The 19,568-nt window shown below is 36.1% G+C and overlaps 1 protein-coding gene across 1 annotated transcript in view; it reads right to left on the bottom strand.

Moving 5' to 3' along the window:
- LOC145277831 (ubiquitin carboxyl-terminal hydrolase 15-like) overlaps positions 1-19,568 on the bottom strand; it is a 353,560-nt gene that overhangs the window by 314,803 nt on the left and 19,189 nt on the right. The window contains exon 2 of the mRNA XM_080129744.1: positions 9,913-10,040. Within this exon, the coding sequence (XP_079985870.1) occupies positions 9,913-10,040 (128 nt within the window). The remainder of the gene's footprint in view (positions 1-9,912; positions 10,041-19,568) is intronic.

A 19,568-nucleotide genomic window follows, 5' to 3' on the forward strand; every position in this document is an offset into this window, starting at 1 on the left:
TTTTTTTTATAGAAAAATTTTTTTTACGGGTGTCATTTTAAATTGCTTGGTACCACAAGAGAAAGCAGGTTATGATTTTTCTTTTAACGGATAAATATAGTAAAAAGATGGATTTATTTAACAGCAGGTGTCTGAAAATTTTCAATACTCCTGTTGAAGTCTTTAAATACAACAAAAGAAAGAAAAAAAAAAGTCATCAAAAGAATTTTGAACAACTGAATCTATTGAAAGTGACATCTGTTCTAGTAAATTTCCAAATTTTGTGAAAAAATTCCAAACACAAATGCCAACTGTTTTATTCATTTATTTTTTATTTTTTATTTACTTTCTTGCCAACTGTTTTTACTTTTTCTTTTAAATTCTACCTTATTTTTTTTAATTTTAATGTATTATAATTATATACGCATATATTGTCTTTATCTCTTTGAGTTCCTTGTGAGCCTCATTATGTAGTTCCTAAAATTCGACTCGAAATATTGGAAAACATAGGCAATAGACATTTCTTAACAGAAGCGAGGATTTACTTTTTATCTACTACAGAATTTAGAAGTTTAGAGCAGCAAAAAAAAAATAAAAATAAATAAAAAGTAAATCAACACATCCGCATGTGCACCCACTATAAATAGATACAAAGGCTGGGTCTGCCACCTAAAACATGGTTACATATGCTGGTAGGCAAGTCAAGAACTGAAGATGTCCAAATCAATTTAAGTGTACCTAACCCATCCTTATCCTAACAAAATGCCAACTGTTTTTTTTGTTTTTACTTTCTTGCCAACTGTTGTTTATACTTTTTCTCTTAAATTCTACCTTGTTTTAAATTTTAATGTATTATAATTATATACGCATATATTGTCTTTATCTCTTTGAGTTCCTTGCGAGCCTCATTATGTAGTTCCTAAAATTCAACTCAAAATATTGGAAAACATATGCAATAGACATTTAACAGAAGCGAGGATTTTTTTTTTTTCTACCGTAGAAGTCAGAAGAACTTTAAGTAATATACAATTACCACATGCTCGCTTGCATTAATAAAATGGCCTCCATGATATCCATACCGGGTGCTAGAGCACTTACTGATCCGTGCCATTTTTTTTTTTTCTTTAAAGCGTATTTCCAAGTTTGATAAAATTTTTATGTTCTTTTATTGAAATTTAAGGGTGAAGTGTAGTTGCAGAGAACCCTCCCCTCCGTGTTGAGAATAGCTTTTGGAATAATAACGTTATGTACGCCTGGATCACTCTCTGTACTAGTATCCTATACCAAACCACCAAATATAGCTTGTACTTAACTTTCACTATATTTGTGACTGAAATATACAGTTATCTTAGCTGTGTTACTAGGGCTATTTTTCTAAATAGATACAATGCTTTAAGCCTGACCTAAATGACTGCCTATAAATACAGAATATGAATTCCGAATCACCATGAACCATCTGTTTCTCTTATAACTGAAAAAACACCCGACAACTAGCTAAGAAATTCCAACATACATTTTACCTCCATGGCGACTGCGTTTGTCTAACTTGCATGCTTTAAAAAAAAAAAAAAAAACTTACTTGAAACCCTACATCCTAATGGAAATTGTTATTTGAAAGTAAATAACTCCAGTCTCTCGAAAGCTAACAATCTGCCCTATCCCCCAAGCTGCAACTAAACTCCTACATTGCACACGCTTTTGTAGTGGAATTTTTTAACTTCCAACCCTTACTTCAAACGCTAACTGCTAAATAGTCACCACTAAACATCTATACATTTCTACCTCTAAGACATCCCATGACTTAACTGAAAGCCGAATCTATCTTCCTTTAATTAATAGACGCATAATTAATACCTCCAACTTCACTTATTCGCGTCTGTTGAAAACCTGCCCATATATCTATTTACCTAATTACGCATGACGCAAAACTTACCTACTGTTATATCCGTACTGTATTGCACTTACATCTTAACCCTCCTGATATCTAAAATATACAGTTCAGTCCAATTTTTAATACCTACTTATACTGTAATGTTATCCTATACCTAAGCTAACATATAAAATAAAATAAAGAAAAATCCTCAAACCACATTAACTCCTTTCTAACAAGTCTTCTTACAAACTTAGTTGCTTACACTGCATGAGTTTTACTCACCCCCTTTATCCAGTAACAATGAAACAGCAATGTCCCTTAATCACTTTGAGGAGTGTAACTATTCAGCAGATATATAACCTCTACAAACTAACCCAGTAACACTAACCACGCGGAGTCGCAGAAATACCTGAATTAGGACCCAGGCGCGGAGCAAACCCTCTGTGTGAACGGACCCAGTAGATCTTCCCAGATCATCCGTCTAGGAGAAGGAAAACTCTGAAACTAAACCAAAGGGGAGGGAGGCCTCTTCAGTCTTGGATGACAACCTTCCTAGAGCTGGTGACTCAAATTACCGGTTTTCAAACCTAAACTGCTTAAGGACTAGATAGGCTCTGTCTATCGCCCGGCTCCCATACTCCTTTGCCTAATAGTCAGGCACAGAGACGATATCACAGTGATTCGACAGAAACACAGTGGTAGATCTTGATGAATGAATGCTGTTTTCCCCACTCCAGACACATCCCACCCATCAAAACTGGGCACTTGGAAGTGCTTGAGTACCACATATGCCTGCGCAATTAGATTGGGTTGACCTGATGGGTTGAGGGTACTGGATTGACAGTTTCTAGCTGCCGTTTCCGACTGGTAGTACAGGAGCCCTAACTCTTTCGTAGCGCTTAGAGCGGCTGCTCCATCAACAGTTGTATAATATCGGGTTGTTTGTAGTGCCATGTCGCGCATGGAAAGGAACCCTGCACTCATCCCCGGTGGGCTTTCCTGAGGCCACAATCCTAGTTGAAGAAAGGTTAGCTGATGGTCTACTTGTGTTGCATGTGTGATACTCCGCATAACCTCCTGTTCAGCTCCCCTTTACCTAAACTGAAACTCTAAGAAATATGACAGTACAATCTAAAAATAAGCTTAAACCAGGTTTAGGATCAAACAAATCCAATTTACCTCCTCCCTTGAGGTTTGCATTCACGAATATCGGTGGGCTTAGAACTAACTTAGCTGATGTTGAAGCATTTCTAACAAATACCCCGGATATTTTAGCACTAAGGGAGACTAACCTACACTCCTACATCCCCTTTAACTACTTTAACATGACTGGATATCTCCCACTCTGCCGTAAGGACTGACAGACATATGCACGGACTTGGAGTTTACATTCGTAATACCCTTCCCTTAACTAGAGAAACAAACCTAAAATCGGATGATCAAGCCTTTATGTGCTTTAGACTTAACATGCAACACAACATTAGCTACTTTTATTTTCTCTACCACTTTCCCTCGACCCAGGACTGCACCATAATAAACAGTCTCTGACAGCATAGACACAGCACTCTCCCTCGACACTAGCGCACAAGTACATGTATTTGGTGACTTTAATGTCCACCACAAAAACTGGCTTGGATTCTCTAATTACACAGACGCAGCGGGCAGCACAACACTGCTTCTCTATATCTCACTCCCTATCACAAATGGTTACGTTCCCAACCCGTTTCCCTGACCAGCAAGAACAATACGCATCACTTCTAGATCTGTTTTTGACCACAGCTCCCGATGATTGTATAACGAATGCCGACAGCCCACTTGGGAACGCTGATCATGCAGTGATAATGGTTGAAATCGACCTAAACTCTAGAGCCAAAACTGAGGAGCCACTGCTCAAAACAATGAGATATTATAAAAAGGCTGACTGGGAAGCCATCAGAGATCTTATCAGAGATGCCCCATGGGAAAATATTTTTTCTCTTCCTGCTGAACAGTGCGCAAATGAGACCACAATGGTTCAAAACTCCAATAGAAGCACATGTCCCCATGCGGAAATTTTATAGCAAGCCCCACTCTCCTAAATGATTTACTTCGACTTGCGCAACTGCCATTGCTCAAAGGCAGATTGCATACCACAGATTTAACCGACATATGTCCAGTTCAAACAGACGGAAGTATATAGAAGCTAGAAATAGTGTTAAGAAATAGCGACAGCTAAAAGAATTTACTGAAACCACTAAAAAACACATCGAAGCACAAAAATTAGGAACTCGTGACTTCTGGAAAATCTACAACAGTGTAGTAAATAATGGGCAATCAACAATTCCCCCACTAACTAACAATCACAAGGTTGTTTGCTCAGCAACCGAGAAGGCTAACATGCTTGCCAGTTGGTTTGCCTCAAACTCCACACTGGACCCTCTCAACCAACCCCTACCTGACTTTCCTTTGCGGACAGACGCCATGCTAGATGATCTGAAAATCACCCCTGCTCAGATGCATGCTATCATAAAAAACCTTGACACTTCAAAGTCATGTGGACCCGATCTCATCCCAGCTGTGCTATTAAAAAAGTGCTCAGCTGAAGTAGCTCCAGTTCTCTCCAAACTATACAACAAATGCCTTAATGAATCTTGCTTTCCGGACTGTTGGAAAACCGCTTCTGTGGTACCAGTATTCAAGAATTCTGGAGAAAGAACTGACCCATTAAATTATCACCCCATTAGCCTCCTCCCACTTTTACAAAATATTCGAGACCTTAATTAACCATGCTCTAGTCCATCACCTTACAGATGCTAAACTTCTGACTGACCAACAATATGGATTTAGACAAGCCCGTTCCACAGCAGACATCCTCACTGTAATCTCTGAACGTATATACCATTCACTGGACAAAGCCGGGGAGGGCCTCGGTAGCTCTAGATATATCTAAGGCTTTTGACAGGGTATGGCATGAGGGACTCCTCAGGAAAATTTAGATCATACGATATCACTGGTAGAATACTGAACATAATTAAATCCTTCTTAGAGAAGAGAAAAATCCAGGCTGTCCTCGACGGTCATACATCTAAACAATATGATATAAATGCGGGAGTGCCCCAGGGGTCTATCCTTGGACCTCTGTTGTTCCTAATATTCATAAATGACCTCCCTGACAAAATTGCCTCCGAGATGGGTATATATGCTGATGATACTACACTCTATAACAGGCATGACAGGAAAACAAATGAACACATATCTAAAGAAATGGCAGAAACACTAGAGGATGACCTCCAAACTGTAGTGGAATGGGGACAAAAATGGATGGTCACATTCAATGCCGCCAAAACTAAACTAGTTTCCTTCAATAAATACAAGAAACCTTCTCTACCACCAATAGCAATGGTCAACGACACTATCTGAGAGTACATCTTTCAAACTCCTTGGCCTAACGTTCACAGGAAACAAGAGTTGGAACAATTACATTGAAAGCATTGCCAGGGCTGCTGCAAAGAAGGTACGCTCTCTCTACCGCGCTAGAAAATTACTAACACCCAAAAGTATCCTGTACCTCTATAAGGCCACCATTCGCCCATGTATGGAGTATTGCTGTCATATTTGGGTTGGTGCATCTGCTGCTAGTCTCTCGCTCCTAGACAAGGTTCAAAAGAGTCGCCAATCTGATAGGCACTGAACTGGCATCTAAAGCTTCAGCCTCTCTCCCATCGACGAAATGTTGCATCCCTCTGCCTAATCTACAAGTATTTTAATGGAGAATGCTCTGACGAACTGCAAGCACTTGTGCCCCCACAACGTAAACATCCTCGACAAGAAGCTAAATCTCATCCCCACACAGTAGAGATCCCTAGATGTAAAAGATCTTTCTACTCCAGTAGTTTCTTCCCCAGAACCGCTAGACTTTGGAATTCCATTCCGGGTTCCTGCTTCCAACTGTATTGACGTGCAGAAGTTCAAGTGTAACGTGAACCGACATCTTGCTGCCCAAATCCCTACATAGTACCTCAGTAGATGTTACCCCTGATAGTAGCCCCCTACACCAAAGTGGCAAAGTGCCTTGTTTGAGGTGAAAATGTAATAAAAAAAAAAATAAATAAATAAAAAAAAGTACGACCATTTACAAATCGGGGGGGGGGGGCATTACAAAATCTTACTGAAAACGCTGTTTTATAGTGTTAACATTTTTATCAATTTATTTGCTTAAAACTCTTAATAAATGATAATGAACATTATGTATTTTAATTCTTTTGAAAGGATATTCACTTCTGAACAAAACAGTGGTATTTTGAGGACTTAGGGTGCTTTGGTTTTTAAAATATGATGATTTTAGTAGAACCCCCTTTGAAATCTGATGATCCAAAGCATTTTATTGCTCATCTGTATCACTACTCCAAGAAAAATATTACTATTTGACATTGGTATTTTTCTTTGTTCAACATGATTGATCCTCAGCCACCAGAATTCCATCTTATGGCATCACAAGATGGTCACCCAAAGCCCAATTTTTTTTTTTTTTTTTTTGAGTACTCCTTTGCATATGGTTGCAGTCAGTGCATTCAAAATTTTTCTAAATTTGTGAAAAAAAATACCACTGTTTTACACTATCTTTCTAGATTGAGGCAATATGTTCAGTCTTAATCCAGACCGCCCTTTTTTGGGAAGGGGGGGGGGCTGAAGCTAGATTTTCTCACATTAAAAACATGCCTAATAGAGTATATGACACGTTTCTGTTCTCTTGCTATCATTGTAAGAATTTAAATAAAGAATTAAAAGATAAAATTGTATTTTAATAAAACTGGGGATATATAAAATGTTTTTTCACGATTTTTAAAAAGAAAATTGTTATGTAAACATACCCCACATTTTATCTAAAAATTGCACTTATTGGTTTGATTTTCTATTTTGTTTAAGCAATAATAGACTACAAATTAAAAGTTTGATGACAACTTTTTATTATACTTTTCAGTCTCAGTTCCTATTTATTTACTTCCTTGCATAAGCAAGGTTGTTTTTAATGTGGGGGCGAGGGCATTCTGGATTGAGACAAAAATTTTTAATTGACTTTGTTCAGAAAAATTTATTTTCATCGACTCAAGGACAGAAAAGACAATCAGAACAGATATTACACTTTGATTCTAGCCATAAAGGCCAAATGCAAAAAACATTTTTAATTATTTTTTTTTTCCATTACAGAATGGAGGAAATATATACAAGACCTTACTACAAAGAACAAAAACTAACATTGCTGAAAGAAACATTTTACCGCAGTGTGAGACTTTAAAAATAGTTTTATTCTGGAGTTACACAATTTCTTCAAAATAGATAATAGTATGGTTACTGTAATACAGACTGTAGTGATTTAGAAGAAAGTAAAATACCTATGTACAATATGTACGATATAATGTATGTTTGAAAAACGTAAAAATTTACATTTAATTTAAAGTGTATGGTTTATGGTAAAGAGATGGATAAAATCTGGCTGTATACAATCAGAAAGAGCATTTTACATAAGGGCACATTTGTTTAACTTAACAAAATAGTGGAGAATTATTGAATTTCTTTAACTGATGAGGTCCATATTTTGACCCACACTTTAAAGGGTTATTAAAAGAAAACATGTCTAATGAAAACAAATTTTTGCACTTTCAATTGTTATAACAGTAAAAAAAAAAAAAAAAAAAAAAAAAAAAAACTGCCCACCAACACGTTTGTGCCATCAAGATGAAGGGGCTTGTGCATGAGCTGCATATCCAAACCACCAGAGACATCATTGAAAAGGGCCAGACGGTTTAGTCTTCAGTGGAGAGTAGAAACTAGAACATTAGTTCCACAGCGGCAACATAGAATGCTGCGAAGACAGTTGTTACCAAAAACTTCCAATTTGTATAGATCCACCACTCATAGGCCACATCTCACAGCTATAGAAAACGATGGTCCTCAACATTGCCTGATAGATGTGTCTGTGTCCAAGCATATTTCCATTGAGATGATCGAGACCAGTTGAGATGGAAGAACGCAAACTGTGTTGCTTTTATTCACTACTCCATAAATAATAAATCCACATTGGCTAGGACAGAATTCACCTAGATAATCAGCAAGGACATAACCTTTGTTTTGGAGGTATTGATGCGCATCCCTAATCTGCAAGTGATAGTCTGCACTTGATTGAGCACCGCTTGCACCTCCTTGCCAGTCAATCCACGCAGAACAATATCATCTATATAAGTAAGGTTGGACAGTCATGTTTCGCCCCACTGCAACCTCCTTGTAACTGAAAAGTTTTGTTGAGGATATAATCGATCATATAGTTAAAAAATAGGAAACGTGTCGAACACCTGACATCATTTCATACATCTCTAACTATCACAAGTTCATACAAAGGCCATCGATAGCTTTTAATAATCCTCATAAGTTTTGCTAGCATACCATCTGCCTGCCTGTCAACAAAGCAGAGGACTGTAGGTTGCTGAAACACCCAATGATTTTCAAGGATGTGCTAAAGGTTCTGATTGGCCTACTGATCGAAAGCTGTCTTGAGGTCATGTACGGGAATTGTGGTTACTTTAGAATCGATGCAGCAAGAGAATTGCAAAGGCCTTTGCGACAACATCAACAAAGCTTATTTCCCCAGTAATTTGAGCAGATTTTCCTGTTGTCCTTTTTGAAGAGAAGCAGTGCTTCACTCCAATCAGAGGGGGACGTTTCTATACACCAAATAGCTTCAAAGAACCCGCAGTATTGTAGATTTCAGCTGATATCACATGCTCACAAAGAGTCTTGCTTTGCAGGCGGTGATCTTTCACTTTATTCAGCATAAAAGGTACAGTATTGCAGTCATATTTCTTGACTTGGATCACATCCACCGCAGAGGCAGAGTAATTAAGCAGCTCGTCAAAGTGCTCTTTCCAGTATTTCAATTGTTCACTCAGGTTTGTAATATTATCTGAACAAAGTTTTTCATAGACCCGTGATGCTCCTCAGGTTGCCTACTCCACCACCTGGTAAAGTTTACCAGAGTCTCCACAGGTTGTTGCATGCTTGGTTTCTTCTGAAAACTCTTGCCAATACGCATTTCTATCAGAAAAATTAAAGTTATTTATGAACAAATTTCTTTCAAGTTGTTTGATATTTGTTGTTTTAATACTTATATAAACATAAAAGTTGAAAGGCATGAAGTCCAACACGACATGCATATATAACCATATGGAGCTTCATATGCATGTCGTGTTTGACTTCATGCATTTCAACTTTTATTTTAAAAAGGATTGATGGGGAAATAGTACCATAAATGTGATCAATTAGTTTTTCATTTGTAAGTCAAATCAAATGCATTTTGATTATTTTTTTATACATTTGGGAAGGTTAGAGTAAAACTAATTCCAATTATTTAATTTATGGTAAGGTCTCTAAAACTCAATTCTTGACCACTTTAATACCCTTTTTTGCATTGAAAATAGTTTGACAGCTTCCCCTATAAAATTTAGATAGAAATTAATATATTGTACACCTAAATTGACCAATTCCTTAAAATGACACTTTTTGCTAGAAAGTGAAAACCATAAGCACGAACTGCATCCTAATTATAAAACAGAAGATTGACACAATTTTCCTATTAACAATAGAGAATATCACAAACATTAATACTATTTAACCTATAATTGAAGAAAAGAGAAAGGGGGTATAATGAACAGAAAGAAACTAATTTGAGATCTGGTCTATTTCTTTTAAAATTTTGCCTCGTTTTCCTGTTTCAAACAATCTAACCCAAACCCCAATGGGCCACATTTTTTTTCAAGTATATCATGCACATTATAAAATTATATTCCATCATAATGTATTTCAGTTCATTTGTACATCAATCAAGCATTTCATTTTTTTTTTGTCAGATTTTAAATTTAAAAACCCAAAACGTTTGTATAAAAAAAAAAAACAAAAAAAAAGTCAACATAACAGTGAAATACAGAAAAAATTAGTAAAAATATCAAATTAAATCCATAAAAGACAATGATCATGCTATAGTTTTAATTAAAAAATGATTTAAAAGATAAAAGCAGAATATTGATTACCTTTGAATAAGGTTTTATTGTCAATGGGACCAGGGTTTGCACTTTGATCACCTGCACTAAAAGAATCCCAGCTGTCAAATCCAACATATTTTTTCCACTGTTTCAGCCACTTTGTATCAACTAGATACCTAGAAGAAATTTAATACATTAATTTGATTAAAAAGTTATTTTCAACATGTGCATTTTCAGATTTCTATTGAAAAGGCAACAAAAATTTACTGTGATCATAATATAAAACATTAAATCAAAGAAAAATTTAATAACCACAATGGATGAAATAGTCAGTTTGAAAAAGAAACTTAAGCTTTGAGAAACAAGAAAAAAAAAAAAATTCACTCGTGAGGGATAAATGATATTTTTGAATAAAAATTTATCTGAACAACTTGAAGTAACCAAACTATCAGAACTATTGAATCAAATTAAAATTTCTGTCTAGAGTATTTGAAAATGTGTTTGAAAATATATATTATATTAATAAATGTAAAAAATTTACCATTTAAAAAATGTTTTGTACAGCTCCCAATCACAATTTTTGTATTCAGTACCAAGCATTTTAAGTCGAACAAATCGAATATCGAATGATTTAAAAAAATAAGTTTTAACTAAATTTAATAAAAATTTAAAAGAAAATGAAATTAAAGCTTTTATCGTAAGGTTGCAATCAAAGCTAAAATTTTGCTAAGTAAGCAACAAACTTAGTACAAACCTAGTTTTTTGATCTATGGCTACATGTTCTTGTTCACGTGCATGAGTGGAGCATTTTTAGAAGTTGGAGGTAAAATACCATGTTGATTAATTATCAAAATTGTCACTAAATGTGCTGTTAATTCTAACATAACATTGCTTGAACAACCTTCACTAACCACTTGCCTCAAAATTATGTAAAGCCCACCAGACAATCTCTCTTGGCAATTTGTCTTCTCTAGATCCACAAAAGCAAAATACAGATTTCTCCTTATCAGGTATGCCAAACTTGCCTGTTCATGCCGCAAAAATGGGTAAAAAAAAAAAAAAAAAAAAAAAAAAAAAATTTTAGTAAAATTTAGCTTACAATATCTCAGCTATTTTTCAGATTATATATATGAAATTAGTATATAAACAAGTTTTCTTCAGATCCAAAAACGCAAAATACAGATTCTTCTTCGGCATTTGTCTTATTACATGAGTGTTACTTTGTCCAACTGCATTTCAGCTATGTTTACAGAATTTTTCATTTGCTGCACACAAATTTGTTGACCAGTATAAATATATACTGGTCAACAAATTTGTCTGTTTTTTCAACTGATTTAAGACAAATTTGATGCGCTGAATCCAAAAATCACATTGGTCAATCAGATCAAGTTTTCTGAGCTACATGCTTTGTTTTTGTTCACATGTATGCATGCATGGAGCATTTTCAGAAGTCGGTGGAGGTAAAATACCATGTTGATTAATTGTTTTGATTGGAAATTATTATTTTAATGACAAGTATTCCAATAGTTCTGGATGATTATGTCAAAAAGCGATCATTTTAAAGTTAAAACCTTGGAATCTTCCAAAAATTGATGCTCAACATACAAAGTTTGGTTTGGTTTTACGGCATATCAACCTTTTTTTTTTGGTTATTTAATGCAGAGTTCCAATTTTTTTTTTTTTGTGGAATAGATATTTTAATTTAATCAGTGAGTCAAATCAGACCTTTTGTATCATTAGGTGATGTGCTTCCTTTTTTTTTTCTTTTTTTTTTGGGGTGTAAAGTTGGATTGAATTAAAGTTATATTCTTTTATATAGATTTACTTTTTTCAGAAATGTTAGTATTTTGTTGGAGTTTATTTTTTTTAAATAGTTCTTTCATATTGTTGACATGGTAATAATTTTGCCGGATATGCGCGAGATTGCCACAATCCAAAAGAAAGTGTTTTACTGTAAAAGGTTCTTGGCATGCAAAACATTCTGGAGGGTCTTCTTTTTTTTAGCAGGAAGGAGTGGGTTATGTGCGTGTGTCCTATGCGAATACGGGACAAAATGACTTCCTCTCTACGTGATCTTCTGGCATCTGGTAATCGTTCTTCTATTGTGGGTTTGATCTTGAAAAGTTTATTATTTGGACAGTTATTCCATCTTTCTTGCCATTTCTTCATAATGAGATTATTTGTTGTTTATAGTCAGAATATGGAATTTTTATATTGCTTTTAAGGAGTTTTAAAGCGTTTTTGGCAGCTATGTCAGCTTTTTCATTGCCCTGAATTCCAGAATGACTGGGGATCCAGCAGAGTTTGATACTTTTGTTTTGTGAAAGAGTGTGTATTTTTTGTAGCAGTTTGATGAGTAGTGGGTTATTTAACTTTTTATTCTTTAAGGTTTCGAGTACGGATAGGGAATCTGAAAAAATTATAAATTTGTTGTGGGTAAAGTCAGTGATGAGGTCTAGTGCCATATCTAAGGCTGTGGCTTCGGCACTAAAAATTGAGGCATGGTCTGGTAGTCGCTTCTGTAAGGTAATGTTAGTGGATACGACTGTATCCGGTTTTGTTGCTGTCTTTGGACCCATCTGTGTATATGTGCTGATGGTTTGGGTATTTTTCCTGAATGATAAGGAGTTTTTCTTGATAGGTTAGTGGATGGGTTTGATTTTTTGGGAGGTTATTTAATTCAAGGATAATTTCAGGTTGTTTTAGTAGCCATATGGATATTGGTGATTGTGATACCTGCATCTTCTACTAGTGGTTTTGTACGGAGCCCAAAAGGTTTTATAGCTTTCACTTCTTGGTCATATAGATTTTGGTAATTTGGATTGAAGGTACAGTTAGAGGTCGGATTTGTTGGTTGTGATTTTTCCCTATCATAGAGCGAGTAATCTAGTGAGTTTGCAATGCAGTCATAAGCAGGATTGTCTGGGCAAGAGAGAATTTTGGTCAGGTATTGCAAGGCTAGTTTGTCGCGTCGAATTGATAATGGGGGTTCATTGGCTTCTGCATAGAGACTATCGATGGGGGAAGTTCGGAAGGCTCCCAACGCAAGCCTGAGGCCCTGATGTTGAATGGTGTCCAATATCTTTATGTACAACTTTCTGGTGGCACCGTAAATGAAGCTGCCATAGTCTAGTTTCGATCACACTAGTGATCTATATAACTTTAATAGGGTTTGTCTGTCCGCTCCCCAATCTGTGTGGGCAATGACCCGCATTAACTGGAGAGTTATATTACATTTATTTTTAAGATGTTTTATATGAGGGATGAATGTAAGTTTTTTGCCTAGTATTAACCCTAAGAATTTATGTTCATTTACAACAGGAATCGGAATATCATCTAATTTTAAAAGAGGATCTGGGTGCAGTTTTCTTAGTTGACAAAAGTGCATACATTTTGTTTTGTTAATGGAAAATTTGAAGCCATTCTTAGTTGTCCATTTTTTTATTTTGTCAATGCATTGTTGAAGTTGACGCTCAATTATATGGATATGTCTCGAGCTGTATGCAATTAAAAAATCATCAACATATAGAAAGCAATCCACGCCTTGGTTTATGCATCCAACAATACTGTTAATTTTTAGGCTGAATAATGTTACCGACAAAATACTTCCCTGTGGAACTCCCGTTTCCTGTTCCTTGATGTCCGATAGGCACGTTCCTATATGGACATTAAATAGTCTATTATTAATGAAGTTGTTGAAGATGGGTAGTCTTCCTTTCACTCCAGCTTCTTTGAGATCTTTCATGATGCCATACTTCCATGTGGTATCGTACGCCTTTTCAAGATCAAAGAAAATAGCAGTCATGCTTTTTTTGTATAAATGAATTTCTGATGAAAGTTTCTAAATGAATTAAATGGTCTGTTGTGCTCCGATGTTTTCGGAAGCCACACTGAAAATTAGTTATTTTGTTTCCAGAAACCAAATTAACCTAGTGTTGACCATTCTCTCCATGATCTTACACACGCAGCTTGTTAGAGCTATGGGGCGATAATTGGAGGGGTCAGATGCATCCTTTCCTGGTTTTGGTATAGGAATGACTGTGGCTGGTTTCCATATGGTTGGAAGATTGCCATTGAGCCAGATGTCATAAATAGAAAGTAAATACTTTAATGGTTCATCTGGTGGTTGTTTTAGAAATTCATGTTATCTTATCAGGTCCCTCAGCCGGGTTGTTGGCTTTTTTTTTTTAATGAATCCTTTAGTTCATGGATGGTAAAAGGTTTGTTGTATCCTTCCTCATTATTACTTTTAAAGTTCAGTTTGTTTTTTTCTGATTCCTGTTTAATGATCTGGAATTTTTTATCATAATTTTTAGAAGATGAATTATTTGCAATAGTATCTGCAAGCAGGTTTGCCATGTGCTCTTTTTTTAGTTATTTTACTATTGTTTATACAGAGGTGGTTGACAGGGGAACTGGTGTTTTTTTCCTGATATTTTCTGTATCATATTCCATACAGTTTTGTCTTTGGTGGTCTTATTGATTTTAGACACAAAATTCTTCCATGATTCCCTTTTGGCTTCGTTTATTGTTCGACGTGCTTTAGCTCTGCATATTTTAAAGTTGTTTAAATTCTAAGTAGTTGGTTGATTGTTGAATTTTCTTAATGCAGCATATCGTAGCCTGATAGCCTTTTTACAGTCATTATTAAACCAGGGACGATTATACTTTGTTGATTTTGTTTTAGGAATACATTCTTCTGCTATTGAGATAATGGTATCTGTAAAGTGAGTGATTGGGTCTTTCTCATGTTTTCCAGGTAGGAGTTTGTGTTAGCATAGTAATTTGAATTTATTCCAGTTAGCTTTTTTAAGGTTCCAGCAAGGAATTTTTTAGGTTATTTCAGGACCAAAGTGTTCTAATGTTATTGGGAAGTGGTCAATTCCACAGGTATTCATATGCACTGTCCAGTTGTAATCTATAAAGATACTAGGATCACTTATAGTGAGGTCAATTGCTGAGGACGAATTTGTAGCGGAGTGAATAAAGGTTGGTTTTTTTGTTGTATATGCATAGGTTGTTGATAATATTTTCTATAGTTATTCCTTTTCTGTCTGTGAGCATTCCCAACTAACATTATGACTATTAAAGTCGCCTAATAATAAGGGTTGATGAGATTTCAGTTTCATCTATGGGGTCGTTTGGAGGCATATAAATGGAGCAAATTGTGACCGTTCTATGTAGGGTGGCTGTGACAGCAATTGCCTGTAAGTTAGTTTGTAGATTTATTTGGCTTTGTGCTGTGTTTTTATTAATGAGAATGGATGTTCTTCCAGAAGCTCTATTTGGGTTATTTGTTGTGTAGTTGTATTCAGTAAAACTTTGGAGATTGATATTTTCAGATGGTTTTAAAAAGGTTTCTTGTAGGCATATTATTGTGGGACATAGATCGGATATAAGTAGAAGTAATTCATTCCGGTTGGCTTTTATACCTCTGCAATTCCATTGGATTATTTTGTTGGCCATAGTTTAGATTTTATGTATTTGATTTCCTTTTGTCTTGAGAATAGGGGGGGTTTTCTTTTTTATGAGGGTTTAGAAGTTTTGTCTTCTATTTCCATTGTTTCCAAGGAGGTTTTAAATTTATTTTGGTCTGTAGTTCTTTTATTTGAATCATTTGACCGTTTCATGTGCGTTTGAGTATTTGTGAGCTTTTTATCCTTGGTGGATTCGGTTTCTGTTTCCATGGCTTCTGGTCCTTTGTGTTCAATTGGCTTGTTAGCTTTTATGCTTGATTTATCTCTGGTTTTAGATGTTAAGCGAGATCGTGGTTTGGTTTTTGTGGGGCTGGTTTTCTTCGAGGAATTTTTCCCATTTATTGTTCTTGTCTGTTCAGATGTTTTTGGAGAATCTTTATTTTTTTGCTTGTTGTTATCTGTTTTTATATTAGAACTCTTGTAGGGGATTGAGGGACTCTCCTTATTGTTGGTATTCTGCTCTTAAGAGTTCTCGATCTCCAATATCTTAAAGCTATTGGAGAGGGGATTTTGTGGGTTTATTCGTAGTTTTTGTTTAGTTAAGTTTGGTTCTGGTTTGTATTTTTGGATTTGTTTCTGGTCTACTGGGTGTGGTGTTCGGATTTTTGGTTCCAGTGAGGTTTTTTTCATTTCTTCAATTGTATTTATCACTATTTTGATTTGGTTGGTGAGGTCTTGGATTTTAATATCAAGGTTTGTTGTGCAATAATTGTCATTGTGTTGGGAGTATTCTTTTTTGTTATTTCGGAATATTTAGCTGTTACTGCCTTTTTCCTTGCTTCTGGGTAGGTGATGTTTAATGAATTTTAACAATTTCCTTTTTTTTTTCAGATTTCACAGTCTTTGGAGTAGGCACTGATTTTCTGTACAGTTGGCACATTTATAAGTTTTTTGACAGTTGATATGATTGTCGTTTTCTCCACACCTTCCACACACTGGCTGGCGTGTACATCGGTTCTGATGGTGACCAAACTTGACATTTAAAGCAACGCAGTGGGTTGGGGATGTATGTTTCGACTCTTAGTTTCTCATAGGCTATTTTTATTTCTTGTGGAATTTTTTGTTGGTAAAAGGTTAATATATATATGTGTGTGTTTATCATTTCTCCATTTTTTTTTTATTTGAATTCTTCTGACATCCGTTACATTTTGTTCTTTTAGATTTGAACGGATTTCGTCGATGGAGCAAAGTGAAAGTTCAGGGCTTTTCACCACTCCTTTGCATATGTTTAGTGTTTTGTGAGGGTATGTTTTTATTTTTGTATTGTCAAAATGTTTCCATTTTAAAAGTTTATCTGCCTGTGTTTTGGTAAGAATTTCTATCAAAAGAGTACCATTTAATTTTTTTACTATTTTAGGTTTGACCCTTTCTGATAGTATTTTTTCTATCTTGAAGGGGGAAGTTTGGTTAAAGGCACTTCTCCAATTGACTCCATTACTATAAAGTTTGGATAGTTATCTGGTTCCTCATTCGTGTCACTGTCTGAACTGTCTAAACTGTCTAAAAATCTTTTTTACTTGGATTTTTATAACCCATATTGGGTTCGTTTTTTATTAATTCATCATCCCTGCTCCCCATCCACCTTGGAGCCCTACTTGGGATGCGCACAGGGGGGAAGCCCATTCGCTCTGGCTACAACAGGGTTATGATATACTTGTACATAATGTAGGCTTCGAGCACTCGTGTATCTTAATTTCTCCCATCCAAGTAAAATATGGGAAAGAGCAGAGAAAAACATCCATGTCTAGTCCTTTTTTTTTTTTTTTTTTTTTTTTTTTTTTTTTTTTTTACAAAGGCATCACCACATTATCAAGGCCCAGAGGCCACTCAAGGATAAGGGTTAAAGAGTGTACAGTAGAAGTTGGTCAATATAGTAATCATTAGTAATGAAAATTTGGTAAATTTAATAACTTATATGGAACGGCTCATCAAGAACTTATTTACTTTAGACTTGAACAAAACCATATTGTAGTCAGCCGGAAAGCAGGAAAACGGAAGACAATTCCACAGGCGTGCAGTTCTAAGAAAGAAGCTTTGTTCATGGAATCTACGTTTAGGTTTAGGCACAGATAAAGAGTGGGGGAAATTATTGATAGTGTTTACAGCTAGACGAGTGTTTCTTGTGAAAGTTTGGCGAGGGGGGACCATAGATTGAAGCTCAGTTGAACACTTTCCATGAAAATAACGATACATCAGAGACAAACTCGCAACATCTCTTCTGTGAGATAGAGGTTGCAAGGAGGAGAAAAGGACATCTCCTACGAGGCTACGAAGTCTATTTTGAACTCTATCAAGGCAGGACAAGTTCTTTCTAGCAGCTCCTGCCCAGATGTGGCAACAGTATTCCATCCTTGGACGTACCTGGCTCTTATATAGATAGAGAACAGCATCAGCAGTGAGATATCTACTGGATCGATAGAAAGATCCCACCATTTTTCCAGCGGCCTTGGCAACAGATTTGATATACGTGTTCCATTTAAGATCAGGAGTAATGGTCAAGCCCAGAAGCTTGTCAAAACTTGAGGCCTCCTGAAGACGAGAGCCATTCATTTCAATTGATGACAAATGTGGATTAGAATGTTGATGATGTAAAGAGAGAAGCTTGGTTTTAGATGCATTAAAAGTAACCAGCCACTCCTTTCCCCATTGTACTACGTGCTCAAGATCAGAGGAGAGAGAATTGGAGAGAACTTGGTCGTTTACTGTCTTAGATGTGGTACCATAAATGGTAGTGTCGTCAGCATAAATGTCTACAAATGATGTAAGGATATGATTTGGAAGATCATTAATGTAGATCAGGAAAAGAGTTGGGCCCAGGATGGATCCCTGAGGGACACCGGCATTAATATTGTGAGCTTCTGATTTTTGCCCCTCAACTACTACTCTTATGAATCTATCAGAAAGAAATGATTTAATAATTGAGAAGACTTTTCCAGCTATACCATAGCTAGCGATCTTATGAAGTAAACCTTTATGCCATACCCTATCAAAGGCTTTAGATATGTCAAGAGCAATTGCCCTAGAAAGATTGCCACCGTCGAGAGATTTGCTAATCCTATGCGATATAACTGTAAGGACATCTGCTGTAGATCTAGCAGAACGGAAACCATATTGAGTGTCACTAAGAAGGTTATTTTTGTTGAGATGTTTGATTACTTCTGTATTTAATACAGATTCTAGCAACTTACTCATGACGCACAGGAGACTTATTGGCCTGTACTGAGAGGGGGATGAGCGATCACCTGAATTCTTAAATACAGGGCATACTGATGAGATTTTCCAGGGAGATGGGAAACTATTCTCCTTAAGACAACGTTTAAACAGTTTTGTAAGTATGGGCGCTAGTTCAGGTTGAAGTTTTTTGAGTACTATGATTGGAATACCATCAGGGCCAGTTGCTTTACTGGAATCAAGGTTTTTGATTAGTTTGGCAACATCACGTACAGATATACGTATATCACATAGCGTGTTTTCTGATACAAGAGGAAATATTGGGGGTTGGCGGTCTTGGTCGCAAAGGGTAGAATTAGCTGCAAAGTTCTTGACAAAGAGTTTGGCTTTGTCTGATGCTGACGAGATTACCTCAGATCCATTGATAATAGTTGGGATGGAGCACACGCTTCTGTTCAGGATTCTGTTTGCTATTTGCCAAAACTGGTGGGAACCAAGCCGCTGCTCAGCTACTTTGGACTTAACAGATTGAGCATACAACTTTCTTGCGTTCCTTATTACTTTCTTACAATGGTTGCTGGCAGTCCTGAAAACGGCTTTAGTTTCCATACATCTATTACGTTTGAAGCAGTGGAAAAAGTGATTTCTGTGCGCAATGGCAGCAGCACATTCTGGAGAGAACCATGGCTGGCTGTTAGGTTTTTGCTGAAACTTTTTAGAGGGTATGAAATGGTCAATACCTACAATTAACCATTCAGTTAGGTCTAATACTATAGAGTTGTTCACTATATACAATTAACCCTCAGCCACCGCTTTCACCACTTATTTGGGGATCAGTATTGATGGGGGAGTGTCGTGTAGTATTTATATTTGGTGCAGATTGTATGTGTATAAGTGGTGCCAAGCTTTTCTAGAATTAATCATGGAGAAGTTGAAAGCCGATACCTTTGATGGTCCTCAGATCCAGCAACTAAGAGATCCAAAGTTCAAAAACTCAATGAATAAAGTGCAACTGGAAGTGTAGAAGACATTTGTTCTGGTAGTGAAGAACTTGGC

The sequence above is a fragment of the Euprymna scolopes genome, chromosome 6 (genome assembly GCF_053919585.1).
Source record: "Euprymna scolopes isolate OS-2025 chromosome 6, ASM5391958v1, whole genome shotgun sequence".
Taxonomy (NCBI): domain Eukaryota; kingdom Metazoa; phylum Mollusca; class Cephalopoda; order Sepiida; family Sepiolidae; genus Euprymna; species Euprymna scolopes.